At 38.9% G+C, this 18,782-nt stretch overlaps 1 protein-coding gene across 5 annotated transcripts in view; it reads left to right on the top strand.

The window, feature by feature from the left end:
- The window catches only part of MLIP (muscular LMNA interacting protein), a 231,554-nt gene that overhangs the window by 171,177 nt on the left and 41,595 nt on the right, over nucleotides 1-18,782 (top strand). For all 5 annotated transcript variants that reach the window (XM_054569496.1, XM_054569500.1, XM_054569498.1 and 2 more), the window contains one exon: nucleotides 5,258-5,386. In XM_054569496.1, coding sequence (XP_054425471.1) covers nucleotides 5,258-5,386 — 129 coding nt within the window. The remainder of the gene's footprint in view (nucleotides 1-5,257; nucleotides 5,387-18,782) is intronic.

Consider the following 18,782-nt stretch of genomic DNA (forward strand, 5'->3'; position numbering starts at 1 on the left):
TGATTCTGTCTTTGTTCTTCTTGTTTGCTTAGTTTGTTTTTCAGATTCAATTGTTGATAGATAATATAATTTTGCCTTTTTCTTGTCCATAGTTTTGATCGTCTATTCTTAAATAAATCCCTTTAGCATTTCATATAATAATGGTTTGGTGATGATGAGCTCCTGTAGTTTTTCTTGTCTGAGAAGGTCTTTATCTTCCCTTCTATTCTAAATGATAGCTTTGATGGGTAGAGCAACCTTGGCTATAGGTCCCTGCTTTTAATGACTTCGAATATTTCTTGCCACTCATTCTAGCCTGCAAAGTTTCTTTTGAGAAGTCAGCTGACAGTCTTGTTGGAACTCTCCTGTAGGTAAAGAAGTGCTTTTCTCTTGCTGTTTTTTAAGGTTTTCTCTTTATCTTTAAACTTTGGCATTGTAATTATGATGGGTCTTGGAGTGGGCCTCTTTCCATCCATCTTGTTTGGGACTCTCTGTGCTTCCTGGACTTGCATGTTTATTTCCTCCCTCAAATTAGGGGAGTTTTCTTTCATTATTTTTTGAAATGAATTCCCAATTTCTTGCTCTTCCTTTACTCTTTCTGGTGTCCCTAAGATGTGAATGTTGGAACTCTTGATCTTGTCCCAGAGGCTGCTGGCACTATCTTTGTTTTCTGTTTTTTTTGGATTCTTTTTTCTTTTTGTTCTGATTGCTTGTTTTTTGCTTCCTTATGTTCCAAATCATTGATTGGATTCTTAGTTTCATCCACTCTACTGTTGTTTTCCTGTAAATTGTTCTTTATTTCAATTAGTGTATCCTTCATTTCTTACTGGATCATTTTTATGCTGCTGAGATCCTCACTGTGTTCCTTGAACATCCTTATAACCAGTGTTTTGAGCTCTGCATCTAATAGATTGCTTATCTCCATTTCACTTGGTTCCTTTTCTGGAGTTTTGATCTGTTCTTTCATCTGGGCCATGTTTCTTTGTCTCTTCAATTTGGCAACACTCTTGTGTTTATTTCTATGTATTAGGTAGAGTTGCTTTGACTCCCTGTGTCAGGAGCATGGCCTATAGTGGTAGGTATCCTGTAGGGCCCAGTGTCAGAGCCTACCCTATTATCCAAGCTGGGTATTTGAGGTGCACCCTTTGTGTGGCCTGAGTATACCCTTTTCTTGTAGTTGAGCCTTGACTCCTGTTGGCAGGTCAATGGGAAGGATTTACCCAAGCCAGTCGGCTGCAAAGACTGTCTGTACCACTGACTGTCAGCCCCTACCCTCCATGGAGGATCAACTGTGCAGGAACAGGGTGGTGGTGCTCCTACCTGGTCTGTAGATTTCCACTGAGTGAGCAGGCTATGCAGTTTCCCAGGTTGTGCAAGCCAAGGTCAGCCCCCACGTGTGTTTTTCCTGGGGCCACATTGCCTGGGCTATAAAACAATCTGAGGTGGTTCCTACTTGTGCTGGGCTTGGAGATTCCCAGGTGAAACCAAGCTGTGAATCTAGGCTAGCTGTGGCTAGTGCTGGGCTTAGGACCACTTAGCAAGGGGTATGGGGTTGGGGGCTCATTGAGGTTGGCTGTTGCTTGTTTGAAATGATTTAGGAAGTTGTGAAGCATGAGCCAAGACCAGCGATTCATATGGAAAAGTCTCTGCTAACAGCTGAAGTGGTCCTATAAGTTGGGTGGGATGGAGTCTCCAGGGGATCTCCAGGGCAGAGCAAACTCTATTAGCCAGGTTGATGGAGGCTCAGATATGGCACCTAACTGCTGACTCTGTGGCTCTGTGGGGGCAGGGCGGTAGGTTCAGAAAGGGGAAAATGACCTTTGTCCACATTTCTGTCTGGGAGAAAGCTGTCCCCCAGCTCTAGCCTTGATGCTAGACATTTCAGTACCTCTCCGCATGCCACTGGTGCCTTTCAAGCTGCTACTCCAGTGCTGGAGCTCAGAGGAAGTTAGTCTGAGTAAGTCTGTATGAGAGTTATTTAAGAGGAGCTGCTTGAGACTCGAGCAGTTTCTTCCAATAATTTAATCCCTACTGTTTTTTTCAGCCAGAAGTTATGGGTGTCTATCTTCATGGCACTGAAACCCTGGGCTGGGGTCTGGTGTGGGGCTGGGATGCCTTGCTCCCAATATATCCCTTTTGAATTTTTATTTACCACATGTGGATGTGGGACCAGACCTTTCCATGTCTCTTCCCCTCCTACCAGTCTAGATGGATGTGGTTTATTTAATTTTGTAGTTGTTAGACTTCTATTAAACTCAATTTCTGTTGATTCTGGGTGATGGTTGTTCTATAATTTAGTTGTAATTTTGATGTGGTTGTGTGAGGAGATGATCCATGTTTACCTATGCCACCATCTTTAAAAATGATTTAAATTTCTACCTATGCCCTTTCTTGCCTTCTCTCTGAAGGCACAGGTATAATAAAAATCATGGGCTTGATGGTCAGGCCAAACCTGGATTTAATCTCAATTACTTTACATACAACTATTAACTGCATGACTTTGGCATGGACTTATCCTCTCTAAGTCTTTCACATGCTTATTGTATATAAGGAATCAATAAGATAATCTATCTAAAATATTGCATCTGGGTCTATGGGTGAATGACAATGTAATTAGCTGCAATGAATCCTCAAAACTTTGAGTTGGTTTCAAAGAATGTTGAATGACATGAGCAACGTGTAGAGGTTTCCAAGTACATTATTTGTTAAATTTCCATAATTATGGAAGTGCATGAGGTTCAGATTTGGATCACCAGGATTCTATTTCCAATTTGACTAAATAGTGAGAGACAACTGGCTGCAGAGGGTATGGTTCAAGTCTGTAAGACGGGTAGTGTGAACAATGTTGAACTCAAGCTGTGTCCACTCTTCTTTTGCTTAGTGTTGGCCTTCATATCTATGAAATACTGACTACTGAGTGACAACAAGTTAAAGTGCAGAAGAAAATTAGGACTAAAGAGAAGCGGTGGCCCTGCCCTGGTATCTCAGTTGGTTAGTGTGTCATCCTGATATGCTAAGATTGCACGCTCAGTGTCTGATCAGGGCACATATAAGAAGCAACCAATAAATGTGTAAATAAGTAAACCTTCAGGCAGACCAAGACTGTGGTCTGAGTGCAAGAAGAGAGCATGTGAAATAGCTGGTAAAGGAGGAGAAACAGGAAGACAATCATTATCAAGTTGTCAGGCAACCATCAAATCCAGGAAATTCACACGAACTAAAGAGCACAAAGGCTGGTAGAGAAACAAAGACAAAGTATCAGTAATTGACTCTGATACTGAAGGTACTTGATATTCAACCAACCAGAAGGTCCTTTTCTGATCTCACCTGGAGAATGATGATCCCAAGAAAAATAATCTGAGTGAAAGTCTCTGGGCTAGGATAACCTCCAAAATCTGCCTGCTAGTAATAGAGTCCAGTGGTCATGTTTTCTAGGAGAGGGATTCTCTTAGTATATCAAGTACTCCAGAGATATTTCCTCTCTCTGCTTTCATCTTTCTGCACTCTCCACCAAGCTTAGCTCCTGTAGCTCAATGTCCATTTTAGAATCTGGTAGACCTTGAGTACTCGTGCTGTTGTATTGGTTTCCTTCCTCACAAAGGAGCAGGAGAGAAGGAGAAAGCACATGGGTAGGAACAGAAGGAAGGAGGAATCAAATAGGAAGTACAGTTGACAGGAAATCTGGACAATGTAGGATCATGACTCAAATGTCAGGGGAAATATCAGGTGCTTGGGCTGTGTTCTTGTGTTGAGTTTACTGGAGGGATATTGTTCTCTTATGTATACTCAACTGTGTGACTTCATGCATAATCAGATATTAATTGCTCAGTTCCCCCCTTGAAAGAAATTAGAGTTTCCTAAGTGGGAGATATTTCTCACCTGAGGAAGGGAGAGACTTTTCTCAATCTGTATCTCCCTGGTTGGAGTGCATGCGTGCGCACACACACACACAACAACTGGGAGAATATTGACTGAAAAAAGTATTGCACATCAACATTTATTCAAGACTCAAAATATTTCAGGTGGTTTATAGAACAGAGAGATAGATGTAGTCCCTTAAGGCTTAAATGTGAGCATCAACATTGACTGAGGAGAACTAATTTACTCCCTTCCGAAAGAAAATGTGGTTGAGAAGAATGATTACAGCAAAATGCCTTAACAGAAAAAGTGTCACAATTTTTTATTGACTTCTTGTTTTTGGGATGTTTTTGCAAACTTATCAATTATTTTGTGACACTTTACAGTGTAACAAGATTTTGGTTTTTGTAAAACATCATTTTGAAATTGCCCCAAACTAGATTTCCCTCTCTCTCTCTCTTCCATCAAACTGACATTGGGTGCAAGTTTATGAATCTTGAATGTTTCATCTGTTAGCTTAAAATCTTTTAATGGCAAATTACAGAAATAAACTTGACTTTGAAAAAAAAAGGAAGTCTAGTGCAAAAGAAAATGAAACTCTTAGGGAGGCTCAGTACCAGAAATGCAGCTAGGCTCTGGGAATGTTTTGGAATTCATTCTGGAAAGCCCTCCAATGTCTTTGTTCTCTGAACTGCCTCTTTATGCACTTCTGTTTATCATTCTTAATCTCATCTGATTTGTTTTATGGCAGATTGAGGTTTCCCCATGGCTTCCAAATTGACATATAATCATTTCAATCTCTCAAAGTGACCACAGAGCAGTTTAAATACATATTCCACATTCTTCTGAGAGAAAATCTGTTTGCTACTCACTGCTCACCCACATAGATCAGAAGGCCACCCCTGGTTTCATCATATATAATATGAAAATGGTTTCTTGGATGCCTAGCTCTGTGGACTTGGAAACATGAAAGGAGGGGGGCACTTTCCAGAAAAGAAAAATTGTTTTGGGCTTTCTGACTGTGCCAAATTCATCTACCCTGCCATGCCCAGAATAACACTGCCTGGCACCGAGGATGCTCTCTATAAATATTTGCCTAGTGAAATGGTTATTGACTGAATGCACTGGCAAGGATTTATAAAAACATGTTTGGTTAGATAAATGAAGAAGTTTTTGCATTTTGAACATCATGATAGTAAATCTTTATGAATTGCTTGCTGGGACAGTTAACTGAAAACTAAAGTTAAATTAGTTAAAATCATTTGATTTCTAGGCTGTTTTTCTGAATTTGAAAAATCATTTTAAAATTTAAAAATTATAAAGTTTGTGAAAACATTTGAATGACTTAAAAGTATACATATTTATTTATTTTAATAATGTTTCTTTCTCTATTTAAAAAAATTATTTGATGTTCATGAAGACTAAACCTGGAGTAATTCGCCCAGTACCTGTAAAATCGAAAATATTACTGAAAAAAGAGGAGGAAGTCTATGAACCCAACCCTTTCAGTAAATATCTGGAAGATAACAATGACTTTTTTTCTGAGCAGGTGAGTAAATATGTGAGAAAAATCTTTGATATTTTGATAAATGGCTATATATAATATAAGATGGTTCTATGAATATAGTCTGTACAAGAAAATGTTCATTTAAGTGGAGTATTCTTAATAATCAAAAAAAGTCAATTTTTGCATGATAAAAATAAATTCTTATATGTTTCCAGGATGATATTTAAAGCATTACAATGTATTTTTTTCCTCCTAAAAATGTTCTACCTACTGCAAATATTATTCTGGGGACCAAGACATTACTCTTTATAAAGACATCATAAAGTCACTGGTTGGATACATCATATAGGTGTTGTATTTTAATTTCTAAAATCCTGTTTCCTTTTAAAAGATGTAATATTTTAGATTTGGTCTATTAGTACAGTTGACAAAAGATCTATTGTTTCAATTCATATTAACATATTAGAGATGAAGTTATTCCTTACATTGAGCAATACTAGTTAGAAGATAAGGTCTGAGTGATTTAAGGCTTTGTTATTCATTTGGTTTATGTGTAAAAAAGATCTGCTATCATCCTCTCGTGTATCATATATATTGGAAGAGGTATAATGCAAGGTTGTTGATGTGCTTTATTAGTTATCTGGGAAAAATATAAAAAATACACATTATACAATATAAAACTTCAAAGATTACTTCAAAGAAAAACTATATATTTATTTGTCTTACTAAAATGCAACAAATAGACATGGGTTATATTTTTTATATCTTAAACATTATATGCCTAAACAATGTAAGCAATCCAAAAAGTCTTTCTGCATACAACTAGGGCATTTAAGATCACCACACTTGATAATCTATAATAAAATAGTCTCATAAAGGAATATAAGGTGATATACTCTTTAAGTTACAGTTTTAAAATGAGAACCAACAATATCTTGAAAATATAAATGACATCTATACATAGAAAATGTAAGGAGTATCTTATCTGCCACATAATAGCATTATAACACTGAACAGGTTGTTTTCTCTCTCTAGGCTTCAGTTTCTTAATGTATAAAATGAGGCACTTAAGCGTTTTTAAGGGTCCTTCAAATTTTAAAATTTGGATTATTTAAAATCTAAGGTTAACTCTGACTGGATGTGACGTCCATATGTACACCTGAAAAAGTTCATTATAAATACTTTCTCATGATTAGCTATAGTTTTTACTAATAAAGTGGAAAATATTTTATTTATAAAGTAAAAATATTTTCTGTTTATTTGTATATATTTTGTGAAGACTGACACGATTTTAATAAATTAAAATTTTTAGAAAGCATGGATAACATTAAAAATGATAGAGGAAATTATTTGCATTTAGTGGAATACAGTATAGTTCTCAATTTCAATTAAATACAGAACTCTTATGGATACATAGGGTTGTTTTTATCTAATTTCACACATAACAAAAATGGAAACTCCTGTTAGAAAATCATATTTCTATTATCAACAAAACACATTATATATCAATTGCTGGTATAACACTAACATTTTAGAGATTGAATGTGACATTTTAGATCTATTCTTATATGACAAATATGTCAATAGTTAAAATAAACTTCACATATGATCCATGTAGCTTACATCTTTCAAGATATGATCTAATGCTATAATAATTTTTCCTTTTTTATTATAATTTCAATTTTATGCATTTTAATTTAAGCAAAATTCTTTGTAGAACATCAAGTTAATCAAATTGATCACAACTTGATGTCCTATGAAATGATAAATTTCATTTTCAAAGCGTAGGAAATTTTTGTTATTAATAGGACTTGCCATTTTTTCTTTGCTTTTCCTGACTATATAGCAAATTTAAAGCTCTGCTTATGTACAACATAAACCTATGTGTTTCCAAAAATTTGTGGAAAATTTCAGCTCTTTTGAAAAAATAAAAGTGCTGCAAACATAATCTTACTTATATTTTCTTTCAACCAATTTGTTCATGTGTGTATCCCAATTTCTGTGTGGAACATAGGAGGTAATTGGCGTCTGCAGACTGTTGGGATTGAAAGAACTTCAGCATACTACTTAAAAGTGAATTCCAAACATTCCCTGGTCTTATTCATTGACCTTGCATGAGAGGAGAAATTATGATAGAACCTTGGGATAACTGCACACTGGGAAACTGCATATACTATCAACTTGACTCTTTATGTTGAGCTCCAATTACCATCTCATTGGGACCAAAATCTGCAATGGAGGCAGATACCAAAGACAGCTCACAAGTGTAGATGCTTAGATCTACTTAGAAAGTAAATTGAGTTATAACAATTTATAATCTCAGTGTTGCTACTTCATGAACACTTCAGCAGAAGAGAGCGTTCTCAAATTCAGCTCTAGTCGCTATTGTGTCCTCGTCTGCTACCCCAGAGTAAATTGAATGGTGGGTGGGTGATAACCCACCCATGTAATGGAAAATTCTTTAGCCAGAATGTTGGGCCAAATTGAAGCAGCTCACACTCACTAATCTGCCTTGTACTGGGGACAGTTCCACATGACAGGAGTTGTTGGATGAGATTGTTAAGTCAATAAATTTCCCCTAGCAGCTTCACTGCCATAAAACATGATTTCAAAACTCTCTGTTGCAAAACGTCAGACACTAAAGATGATGAGACCAGACAGAAATGTATTTACTGTTACTTAAGAAAGTACACTGGGGCAGCCTTTGAACCGATAATGAACTGAAAATTTGCCTGCAGACAGCCTCTGAGGATTAAAATGAAAGTTTGAAACCACATCCATAATCAAGTAATTGAGACTCAGTAATTAACAACTTTTACATCAAATGGCATAGGTCAGGAACTTCATTTTGAATTATATTGATTTTTTTTAACAAAAAAATCTCACCATAATGAAATTTACACTTTTCTGAAATTACCTTTAAATCCATTACTGTATCATTTTGTTGTTCTATTGAGTCCTTATGAAATATCCTCTCTCCACATAGGGATTTAAAACTATAAAGTGCTTTGAAACATAGTTTTATTGATAATACAATCAATTCACTGATGAAAATGAAGATGCATAAGCCCGAATGGTTTTTAGTTTGTCTGACTACTTGTGAGTTTGCAAATATATTGGTTGCCTTCTGGTCATTTGATGTATTTAATTAGATAAAGGTTGATTTCTTCACTGAAGATACTCAATTTAATATAAAAAGCAGTTGCTATCATCAGTTATATAAAATATTCTCTCATTCTTTATAACTTATTAATTTAAAAACCCATTATATTAGGTATGTCATTTCCTACTTAAAGCCCTAGAATAATGTATAAAAATGGTTTAAGGCAATATCAAAGAAGGAATATTGTCATTTTCCTAGAAGTGTTTTCTTTTTTTAAAAAATGGGAAATAACACTTCCTAGCACATATGCCTCTTAAATTTCATTATTCTTTGAACTTCCTTCTCAATAGGGAAAATTACAAGTTGATGTGTGAAAATGACTATTTAGCAAATTTCCTCCACACCACTTCACAGAGAACATAAAAGGATAAATATAGGGAACTTTCTTTGTTGTATTTTTTTATTATTTCTTTTCTTTCCTGATTATTCTTAGCCATACAACTTGCTTCTCTTTACCAAACTCTCTCTGCTTGACATTGAACTTTGATGATTATGTGGGAGACTTTCAGATTTCTGTCCAATGATTCATCAAGTTATATTCCTACCGTGACCTTCGCTTCCACTTCTGTATGTCACCAACATGTTACTATTACAGGGCAAATGCCTTTTTCATAAAATGAAACTGACAGTATTGCCTTAATCCTGAATGACTTCTGGCTTTGCCACAAACTGCTACTTTTTCAACATTTGCTTGTTAATCATGGTGGCTCATTGTCTTTTGTCATGACATGACCTTTTATTAAGAAATATTTTTCAGATTAAAATGTTTAATTTGTTTAGGTCTAGAGATGATCAAGTGGTTTACGCAATTGTTCTACGGAACAGAGAACTGAAATTCCCCGTAGTATAACATTTCTTTTCTTTTCTTTTTTAATTTTATTTAAATTTATTTTTTCAAATACATTTGTCTCTGCCTACCCCCCACCACTTTCCCTTGCCCCCTTCCTCCTTCCCTCCCTCAGCTCTTCCCCTTTGGTTTTGTCCATGAGTCCTTGCTATATGTTCCTTGACTTTCCCCTTCCCTTCCTTTTCCCCGTCCCCCGCCCCGCCCCCCCGCCCCCCCGCCTCCTTCCCTCTTGTCTCTGTTGATTTCTTTTCCTTTCAGTGTTGCTGGTCTTATTTTCCTTGCATCTTTGTATTGTTGGTTAGGTTCCGCTTATAGGTTAGATCATATGGTATTTGTCTTTCGCCCCCTGGCTTATTTCGCTTAGCATAATGCTCTCCAGTTCCATCCATGCTGTCGCAAAGTTTAGTAGTTCTTTTTTTCTTTCTGCTGCGTAGTATTCCATTGTGTATATGTACCATTACTTTTTGATCCAATCATCTACTGATGGGCATTTAGGTTGCTTCCAGCACTTGGTTATTGTAAATTGTGCTGCTATGAACATTGGAGTGCATAGGTTCTTTTGTATTGGCGTTTTGGTATTCTTAGGGTATAGTCCCAGCAGGGGAATCACTGGATCAAAAGGCAGTTCCATTTTCAGCTTTTTGAGGAAATTCCACACTGCTTTCCACAGTGGCTGCACCAGTCTGCATTCCCACCAACAGTGTACTAGGGTTCCCTTCTCTCCACAGCCTCGCCAGCACCTGTTGTTTGTGGATCTGTTTATGATGGCCATTCTGACTGGTGTGAGGTGGTACCTCGTGGTGGTTTTGATTTGCATTTCTCTGATGGCTAGTGATGCTGAGCATCCTTTCAAATGCCTCTAGGCCCTCTATATCTCCTCCTTGGAAAAGCGTCTGCCCAGGTCCTTTGCCCATTTTTTGATTGGATCGTTTGTCTTCTTGGAGTGGAGTCGAGTGAGTTCTTTATATATCTTGAAGATCAAACCTCTATCTGATGTATCATTAGCAAATATATTTTCCCATATGGTTGGCTCCCTTTTAATTTTGCTGATGTTTTCTTTTGCTGTGCAGAAGCTTCTTATTTTGATGAGGTCCCACTTGTTTATTCTTTCCTTTACGTCCCTTGCTTTAGGAGACATATCAGTGAAAAAATTGCTGCATGGGATATCTGAGAGTTTCCTGCCAATGTTCTCCTCTAGGACTTTGATGGTGTTGCGACTTACATTTAAGTCTTTTATCCATCTTGAGTTTATTTTTGTGTATGGTGTCAGCTGATGATCCAATTTCAATTTTTTGCATGTAGCCGTCCAGCTCTCCCAACACCATTTGTTGAAGAGGCTGTTATTGCTCCATTTTATGCTTCTGCCCCCTTTGTCAAATATTAGATGCCCATAGAGACCTGGGCTTATTTCTGGGCTTTCTATTCTGTTCCACTGGTCTATGGGTCTGTTCTTGTGCCAGTACCAGGTTGTTTTGAGTATAGTGGCTTTGTAGTAGAGTTTGATGTCCGGTATTGTGATCCCTCCTACTTTGTGTTTCTTTCTCAAAATTGCTGAGGTTATTCGGGGTTGTTTATTGTTCCATATAAATTTTTGAAATGTCTGTTCTATTTCTGTGAAATACGTCATTGGTATCTTAATAGGGATTGCGTTGAATCTATAAATTGCTTTGGGTAGTATGGACATTTTGAGGATATTAATTCTTCCAATCCATGAGCACGGTATATGCTTCCATTTATTTGTGTCTTCCTTAATTTCTTTTTTCAATGTTGTATAGTTTTCTGCATACAGGTCTTTACGTCTTTGGTTAAGTTTATGCCTAGGTACTTTATTTTTCTTCTTGCTATATCGAATGGTATTTTTTTCTGATTTCTTCTTCTTCTATTGCATTGCTGGTGTACAAAAATGCCTTTGATTTCTGAATGTTGACTTTGTATCCTGCTGTTTTGCCAAATTCACTTATTAGGTTGAGGAGTTTTTTGGTAGAGTCTACAGGGTTTTCTATGTACACTATCATGTCATCTGCAAACAATGATAGCTTTACTTCCTCCTTTCCTATTTGGATGCCTTTTATTTCTTTTTCTTGTCTGACCGCTGTGGCTAGGACTTCCAATACGATGTTGAAAAGAAGCGGTGAGAGCGGACATCCTTGTCGTGTTCCCGATCTTAGTGGGAAAGCTTTCAGTTTTTGCCCGTTGAGTATGATATTGGCTGTAGGTTTTTCATATATGGCCTTTATTACGTTGAGAAATGCCCCATTTATTCCCATTTTGCTGAGTGTTTTGACCATAAATGGGTGCTGTACCTTATCAAATGCTTTTTCTGCATCTATCGAGATGATCATGTGGTTTTGGTCTTTTCTTTTATTTATGTGATGTATCACGTTTACTGATTTGCGTATATTGAACCATCCCTGCATCCCTCGGATGAATCCCACTTGATTGTGGTGGATAATCTTTTGAATGTATTGCTGGATGCGGTTTGCCAATATTTTGTTGAGGATTTTAGCATCTATGTTCATCAGCGAAATTGGCCTGTAGTTTTCTTTCTGTGTAGGGTCTTTATCTGGTTTTGGGATCAGGGTGATGCTGGCCTCATAGAAAGAGTCTGGGAGTCTTCCCTCCTCTTGGATTTTTTGGAATAGTCTGAGAAGGACAGGGGTTAGCTCTTCCTTAAATGTTTTGTAAAATTCTCCCATGAAACTGTCCAGCCCTGGGCTTTTGTGTGCTGGGAGTTTCTTGATGACTGCTTCAATTTCCCCAACTGTTATCAGTTTGTTCAAGCTTTCTGTTTCTTCCTCCTTCAGTGTTGGAAGATTATACTTTTCTAAAAATTTGTCCATTTCATCAAGATTTTCAAATTTCTGTGCATATAATTGTTCATAATAGTTTCTGATAATCATTTGTATTTCTGTGGTATCAGTTGTTATTTCTCCTCTTTCATTTCTGATATTATTAATTTGGGTCCTCTCCCTTTTTTTCTTGATGAGTCTGCTTAAAGGCTTGTCAACTTTATGAATCTTTTCAAAGAACCAGCTTCTGGATTGGTTGATCCTCTGAATTGTTCTTTTTGTCTCTATGTCATTCAGTTCTGCTCTAATCTTGACTATTTCCTTCCTTCTACTTGCTCTGGGATTTATTTGTTGTTGTTTCTCCAGTTCTGGAAGTTGTAGTGTTAGGTCTTTTATTTGAAATGTTTCTATCTTTTTTAGGTAAGCCTGTATTGCTATGAACTTCCCTCTCAGGACCGCCTTTGCTGTGTCCCATAGGTTTTGGACTGTTGTCTGTTCCTTTTCATTTGTTTCCAGAAATTTTTTAATTTCTTCTCTTATCACATTATTGACCCATTCATTGTTTAATAGTCTACTGTTCAGTCTCCATGAGTTTGCAAGTTTTTGAAGTTTCTCTTTGAGGTTGATTTCCAGTTTCAAGCCCTTGTGGTCCGAGAAAAAGTTCGGTATTATTTCAATTTTCCTGAATTTGCTGAGGCTTGCTTTGTGTCTTATCATGTGGTTTATCTTTGAAACACTGCCATGAGCATTTGAAAAGAATGTGCATTTTTCTTTTTTGAGATGTAAGGTCTATATATGTCAGTTAAGTCTCTTTGATTCAGTGTGTCATTCAGCGCCACGATATGTTTATTAATGTTTTGTTTGGAAGATCTGTCCATTTTTGACAGTGGGGTGTTGAAATCCCCTACTATCAGTGTGTTGCTGTCTATATCTTTTTTGAAGTCATCCAACAATTTCCTTATAAACTTGGGGGCTCCTCTATTGGGAGCATATAAGTTTACAATGTTGATGTCTTCTTGGTAGATTCTTCCTTTAAGTATGATAAAGTGCCCCTCTGGGTCTCTCTTTATGGCCTTTGTTTTGAAATCTACTTTGTCTGATACAAGTATGGCAACGCCAGCCTTTTTCTCATGCCCATTTGCTTGGAATATTTTTTTCCATCCCTTTACTTTCAATCTGTGTAGGTCTCTTGCTCTGAGGTGGGTCTCTTGTAGGCAGCATATGTGTGGGTCATGTTTTCTTATCCATTCAGCTACCCTGTGTCTTTTGATTGGGGCATTTAGTCCATTCACATTGAGCGATATTACTGATAGAAACTTACTCATCTTTTCTCTTTGTACCTGTGTTCCTCTCTCTCTCATTCTTTTCCTTCATCTGCTTAAACCAGTCCCCTTAGCATATCTTGGAGTGCTGGTTTGGTAGAGATGTATTCTTTTAGTCTTCTCTTGTCTGGGAAACTCCATATTTCCCCTTCTATTTTAATGGAGAGCCTAGCTGGGTAGGGCAGCCTTGGCTGTAGGCCCTTGCTTCTCATGGCTTGGAATATTTGTTGCCATTCCCTTCTGGCTTGTAGTGTTTCTGTTGAGAAGTCAGCTCCTAGGCATATCGGGGCCCCCTTGTATGTTACTTTTTCCTTCTCCCTTGCTGCCTTGAGGATTCTCTCTTTGTCTTTGACATTTGCCATTTTAATGATGATGTGTCTTGGAGTGGACCTCCTTGGGTCCTTCTTGAGTGGGGTCCTCTGTGCCTCCTGGATCCATGAGATCCTTTCTCTCCTCAAATTAGGGAAATTTTCCATCATTACTTTTTCGAGGAGGCTCCTCTTCTTCTCCTTCTGGTATCCCTATTATGCGGATATTATTGTGTTTCAGGTTGTCCCGAATTTCCCTAAATGCCTCTTCATTCTCTTTGAGTCTTTTTTCCATTTCTTGCTCTTTCTGGGAGCTTTTTTCCACCTCGTCCTCCAGCTCACTGATTCGATCCTCGGCTTCATCCAGCCTGCTTTGGATTCCTTCTACTGTGTTCTTCAATTCAGAAATGGTATTCTTCATATCCTCTTGTGTCTTCTTGATAGTTTCTATGTCCTTTTCCAGGCTGATATAATTTGCTGTAAGATCCTGATAGTTTCTCTGCAGTTTCTCATAGTTCTCTTTGAGCTGGCTGAGCTCATTGAGCTTCCTTAGAACCATTGTTTTGAATTCAGTATCTGATAGTTCCCTTGACTCTATTTCATTTAGCTCTCTCTGTGGGGAGTCCCCTTTTCCACTCATTTGGGGGGAACTTCTTTTTCTTCCCATTTTTGTGAGAGTCTGTTAAGTATTTTTGTCCTTTACTTTTCTTTCTGGGCCTGCCTCTGATGATGTCAGTTGTTGACCCTATAGGACCTTGGGTTGTTTGTTTGAGCCTTCCAGGAGTCTAATGTCTGTGTCTGACTCCTGCTTGGAGCAGTTCTGTGACCCCTTTGGTCAGGGCTGGGCTATTTTTTGGGATCTCTCTGCACTCTGACGAGAGCTCCTTGAGCGCGCTCCTGGCGCAGCAGGATATCCCACCTGCCTGGGCTCGCATGTGCTTGCCCCAGACCAGGGGGCTTATTCGCGACCTGGTTCACTCATCTGGCCCCCCTGGCCGGCGAGCGCCAGCACTGGTCAGTTTAGGGTCTTCTATTGTGTATTTTCCCCGCTTTTGGCTCTTTGGGTGCATTGCTTGCCCTTGCCAAATGGGGACTACGGAAATGGGAGGAAGTCAGCTCCAGGACTCTCCAGTTAATCCTGTCTCTGGTCTCTCCTCCAGGGACTCTGGGCAGCTCTACTAATTTTGTGGGCCGCTCTGCAATCGCGGGTGGGCGGGTCAATTTACGCCTGCCCTTGCCGCTCTGTGCACTCCCTCGCAGGCCGTATGGGTGCCAATCTGTGGGAGGCCTTGCCGGCCGGTGCAAGCGTTCGCCAGCCCGCGCGGGTCACACACACGCTCACCAACCCTCGCTCGTCACTCGGTGCAAGTGTGCGCGCCTGCACTGGGTGTTTTTGGGGTGTCTATGTGTGCTTTTCGGCTTTTGGGTCTTCGGGGGTGTGGCCTCTTCCCACGCAATGGAGACTATGGCAAGAAGAAGGAGTTGGGACCCTCCCCCCCCCTTCCTCCTCCCGTTCTTTCTCCAACGCCTCCGTTTCTAGTCTCTCCTCAGGGGTCTCTGGGCAGTTCTGTGACCCCTTCAGCCAAGGATCCACCACCTGTGCGGCCTGCGTTCAATCGCAGGCAGTCTGGTTCCTGCGCGCCCCTCTTCTGCCTCTTTGGGGGTGCACCTTTTCCAGCCCCCAATGGAGACTATGGAAAGGGGAGGGAGTCAGGGTTCTCCTGGTTCCTCCTCCCGTTCTTTCCCCAATGCCTCCGTTTCCAGACACTCCTCAGGGGCGTCCGGGAAGTTCTGTGACCCTTTGTCCAAAGATCCACCCACTGTGTGGACTGCATTTCAATTGCAGGCAGTCTGGTTCATGCGCACCCCGCTTCTGCCTCTTTGGGGTCGCGCCTTTCCAGCCCACAGTGGGGACTACAGAACGGGGAGGACTCCCCGGTTCCTCCTCCCGTTCTTTCCCCAACGCCTCCATCTCCAGTCTCTCCTAAGGCTCTCCCAGCCAGTCTGTACTCAGCCCCGCAGCTCACATGCGTACAAGCTGTGTGCGGAGTGCACAAAAGGCAGGTTAATTGATTCCCTTATGCCTGGGCGAGATGGTAGCTGCAGAGTGGGAGGCGTGCCATCACCGGGGCTCCACTGGCTGCCGTGTCAGTTCTCTTCACAAAGTTTTCCTCACCAGTCTTTTCCCAGGCACCAGCCCACCCTGCTGCCGCCTCTACCCAGAGGATCAAGGAGGGTGGCTGCCGCTGCAACTTTTGCGTTTGCCCTTTAAATGTCTTTTTGCATCCCCAGCCACCTGTCTCTGGCAGAGAGCGCCCCTAAGCTTTTCGGGGTTGTGTTTTGTCCGTATTTTCTTGGTTTTAACTGCTGTAGTTTAGGGGTCCCTGGTTATGATTCAGACCCCGTTCTTCTCGGGGGAAGCTAACTGGCCGTTTCAATGTCCCTCTGGTGCCAGTGCCCGTGCGCACCCAGCCCATCCTCTCGAGCCTCCACCGCACTTCTCACCCGTTGGGATGAGTGAGAGTAGAATCCACTGTCCGCGGCTCCAAGGCTCCTCTCCCACTATCACTCCACTGCTTTCCAGGTGATTACTCCACTATTTAGTTGCAATTCCAGTTTGGTCCTGGGAGGAGGTCAGCGTGACTCCCATTCACTCCTCTGCCATCTTCTCTCTCTAACATTTCTTTTAGAAGGGTTAAGATCAGAGGTTTGACGTCTCCAACTTTTACCATGTTGTTTTTGTTTACTCAAGTAATGAAATCCTTGTGAGTTGTTCTTTTGCCCCTCTGCCTCCTTTCCTCCCTTCCTCTCCCACTCCCTTCCTCCTGGTGTAATGGATAATAGACAATTTACCATAAACAACTTAAGTGCTATATGTAATAGATATTCAATAAGTGGTGCAATAAACTATTTTTCTAGTTATATGTATATTTTAAATTGTCCTATGGAGACAATATTTATTTTCTCCTCTAGGATATAATTAGATAGGATTGCCTCTTGAAACTTAGGATTTCATGTCTCCCTTTTTTAATGCTTTAGCTTTGCCATGGCCTTGTGTATGTATCAAAGTTGGAAGATCAAAACTAAAGGACTGTAATTTTCTCTTGTAGTTTCTACATTGCTAAGAAAAACTGCTTTTCTGTCCCCCTTCCCTTGTTTTATGTCGGTTTAAGAATCTTGAAAACCTATTTGCCACTTCTATCATAATAGATAGAATTATTTAATAATTCTAATAATTAAGCAACTGAATCTAATAATTAGTTAAGCTCTGAAGCATTGGTTGCTTAACAAGTATGTGGTGACTCTGTAGTGTCTGACTATATATACCCCAATCTACTGGGAAACAATGACAATCTGAAAGGTTTATGCCTATGTGTTCTTCTGTTTTTTTAACCCATGATGTAACCATACATCTTTATCTAAGAGAGATGGCCATTACCATAATTAGAACCTATTATGGAAAGTATACTCCAGTTTTAAAATAAGGCCTTGTTATCATAGAATTAAAGCCTCTATACTGGTTTCATGTGAAAAATAATAGCAGTTAAAATGTCAATACAGAGAAGGTAGAAATAATTTTAAGTAATATCTAAAGTAAATGTTATATAGATATTGGAAAGTTAATTTTATTTGTTGGCAAGAAAAGTATATGCATTTTTATGTTTGACTTCACAGGAGCCTCTGTTCCAAAAATTCACCCTTGAACCTTGAGTCAAGGTCAGCTTGTAAATAGAATTGTAGATGGTAACAACCACATGCTTTTGGCATAGTTTTGTATTATGGTCTGTAAGATCATTTGGGTAAAACTAGTGCCCTGTCCCAGGACACTGTCTACAATCCTCCCCCCGACCCACTCACTACACAGTTTCAATTCCACAAGTGCTTTACAAAGATTTGAAGGACAGTTATTAATAAGTACCCGTAGGCAATGCATTTAGAGTGAGGGGCTTGCCATTTCATTTGTTCTACTGAACACTTTCTTTGACTCATGAGCAGAATAAAGGTAGAATGCAGAGGAGGCTATAGTAAAAACTGGGTGTATTATTTGAATATATGTACTAAGATTGATGTGTTTGAAACACATTATAATCTCTGATCATTGCAGAGGTTGTTACATATTTTAAAGTGTGAGAGAAATTAGACTCTGAATAATGACAGATGTAAAGGTCACGTCAAAGTATATAACATTGAGGATGAGTTCTGTGAAGAGAATCGAGGACCTTCTTTACATCTCTGTGATCCAAGATAAAAATAACTTGAAATACGGTATTTAGGCAGAGAAAACAAATCCGAATGAAAAGAGTAACCAAAAAGCATGATAGGAGGCAGAGAACAGAAACTGGTAAATAAGCTGTTTTTGAATTTCCTTAAAATCAAACAAACAAACAAAACAACAAAGAAACCTTGAGAAGTTTAGCTTATAGAAAACTGAAACCAGGCTAGTGAAGTAGGTCATTTAAAATAAATACTATATGAAAAAAAGAAAACAAGCTAAAGAATATACTTTTCTTTATTTCAAAGGCTACACAAAATGGAAGTTCTGTAGTTATTTTGTGAATTCAAATTGAGTGATTCCTTAAGGACAGGAGAACTGTAGGATCTTAGAGTTTTTCAAAATAATGTCTTCTAATCTCCAAATACAACATACTAAGTGAAATTTAATCTATTGTATGGCTGCCATCCAAATGTCAATTTGTCTTATTGATCTTTAGATCCTTAACATTTTAAAAATCTTACTTTCCTTTGAAAATAGAAAACTACATTTGGTAAGAAAATAAACAATTAGCCAGGAACTGGATTGTCAGTTATCTCTATTTAGTAGAGTTCAGAGGCTTTGCAAATTTACCTGCTCAAATAAAAACAAGTATATATGATATTTTCTCCATTGGGTAAGTTCAGAAAAATAGAGGTGTTTTTCTCAATCTTTGCCTAAATGGTTTCCAGGAAATGTTAGGTTGTCACGAATTGCTTTGGTCAAATGACTGACCCTTTACAGGGTATCGTAGGGT

Source organism: Pteronotus mesoamericanus, unplaced genomic scaffold, assembly GCF_021234165.1.
Source record: "Pteronotus mesoamericanus isolate MK-2021 breed Mesoamerican mustached bat unplaced genomic scaffold, CSHL_Meso_final contig_20, whole genome shotgun sequence".
Lineage (NCBI taxonomy): Eukaryota > Metazoa > Chordata > Mammalia > Chiroptera > Mormoopidae > Pteronotus > Pteronotus mesoamericanus.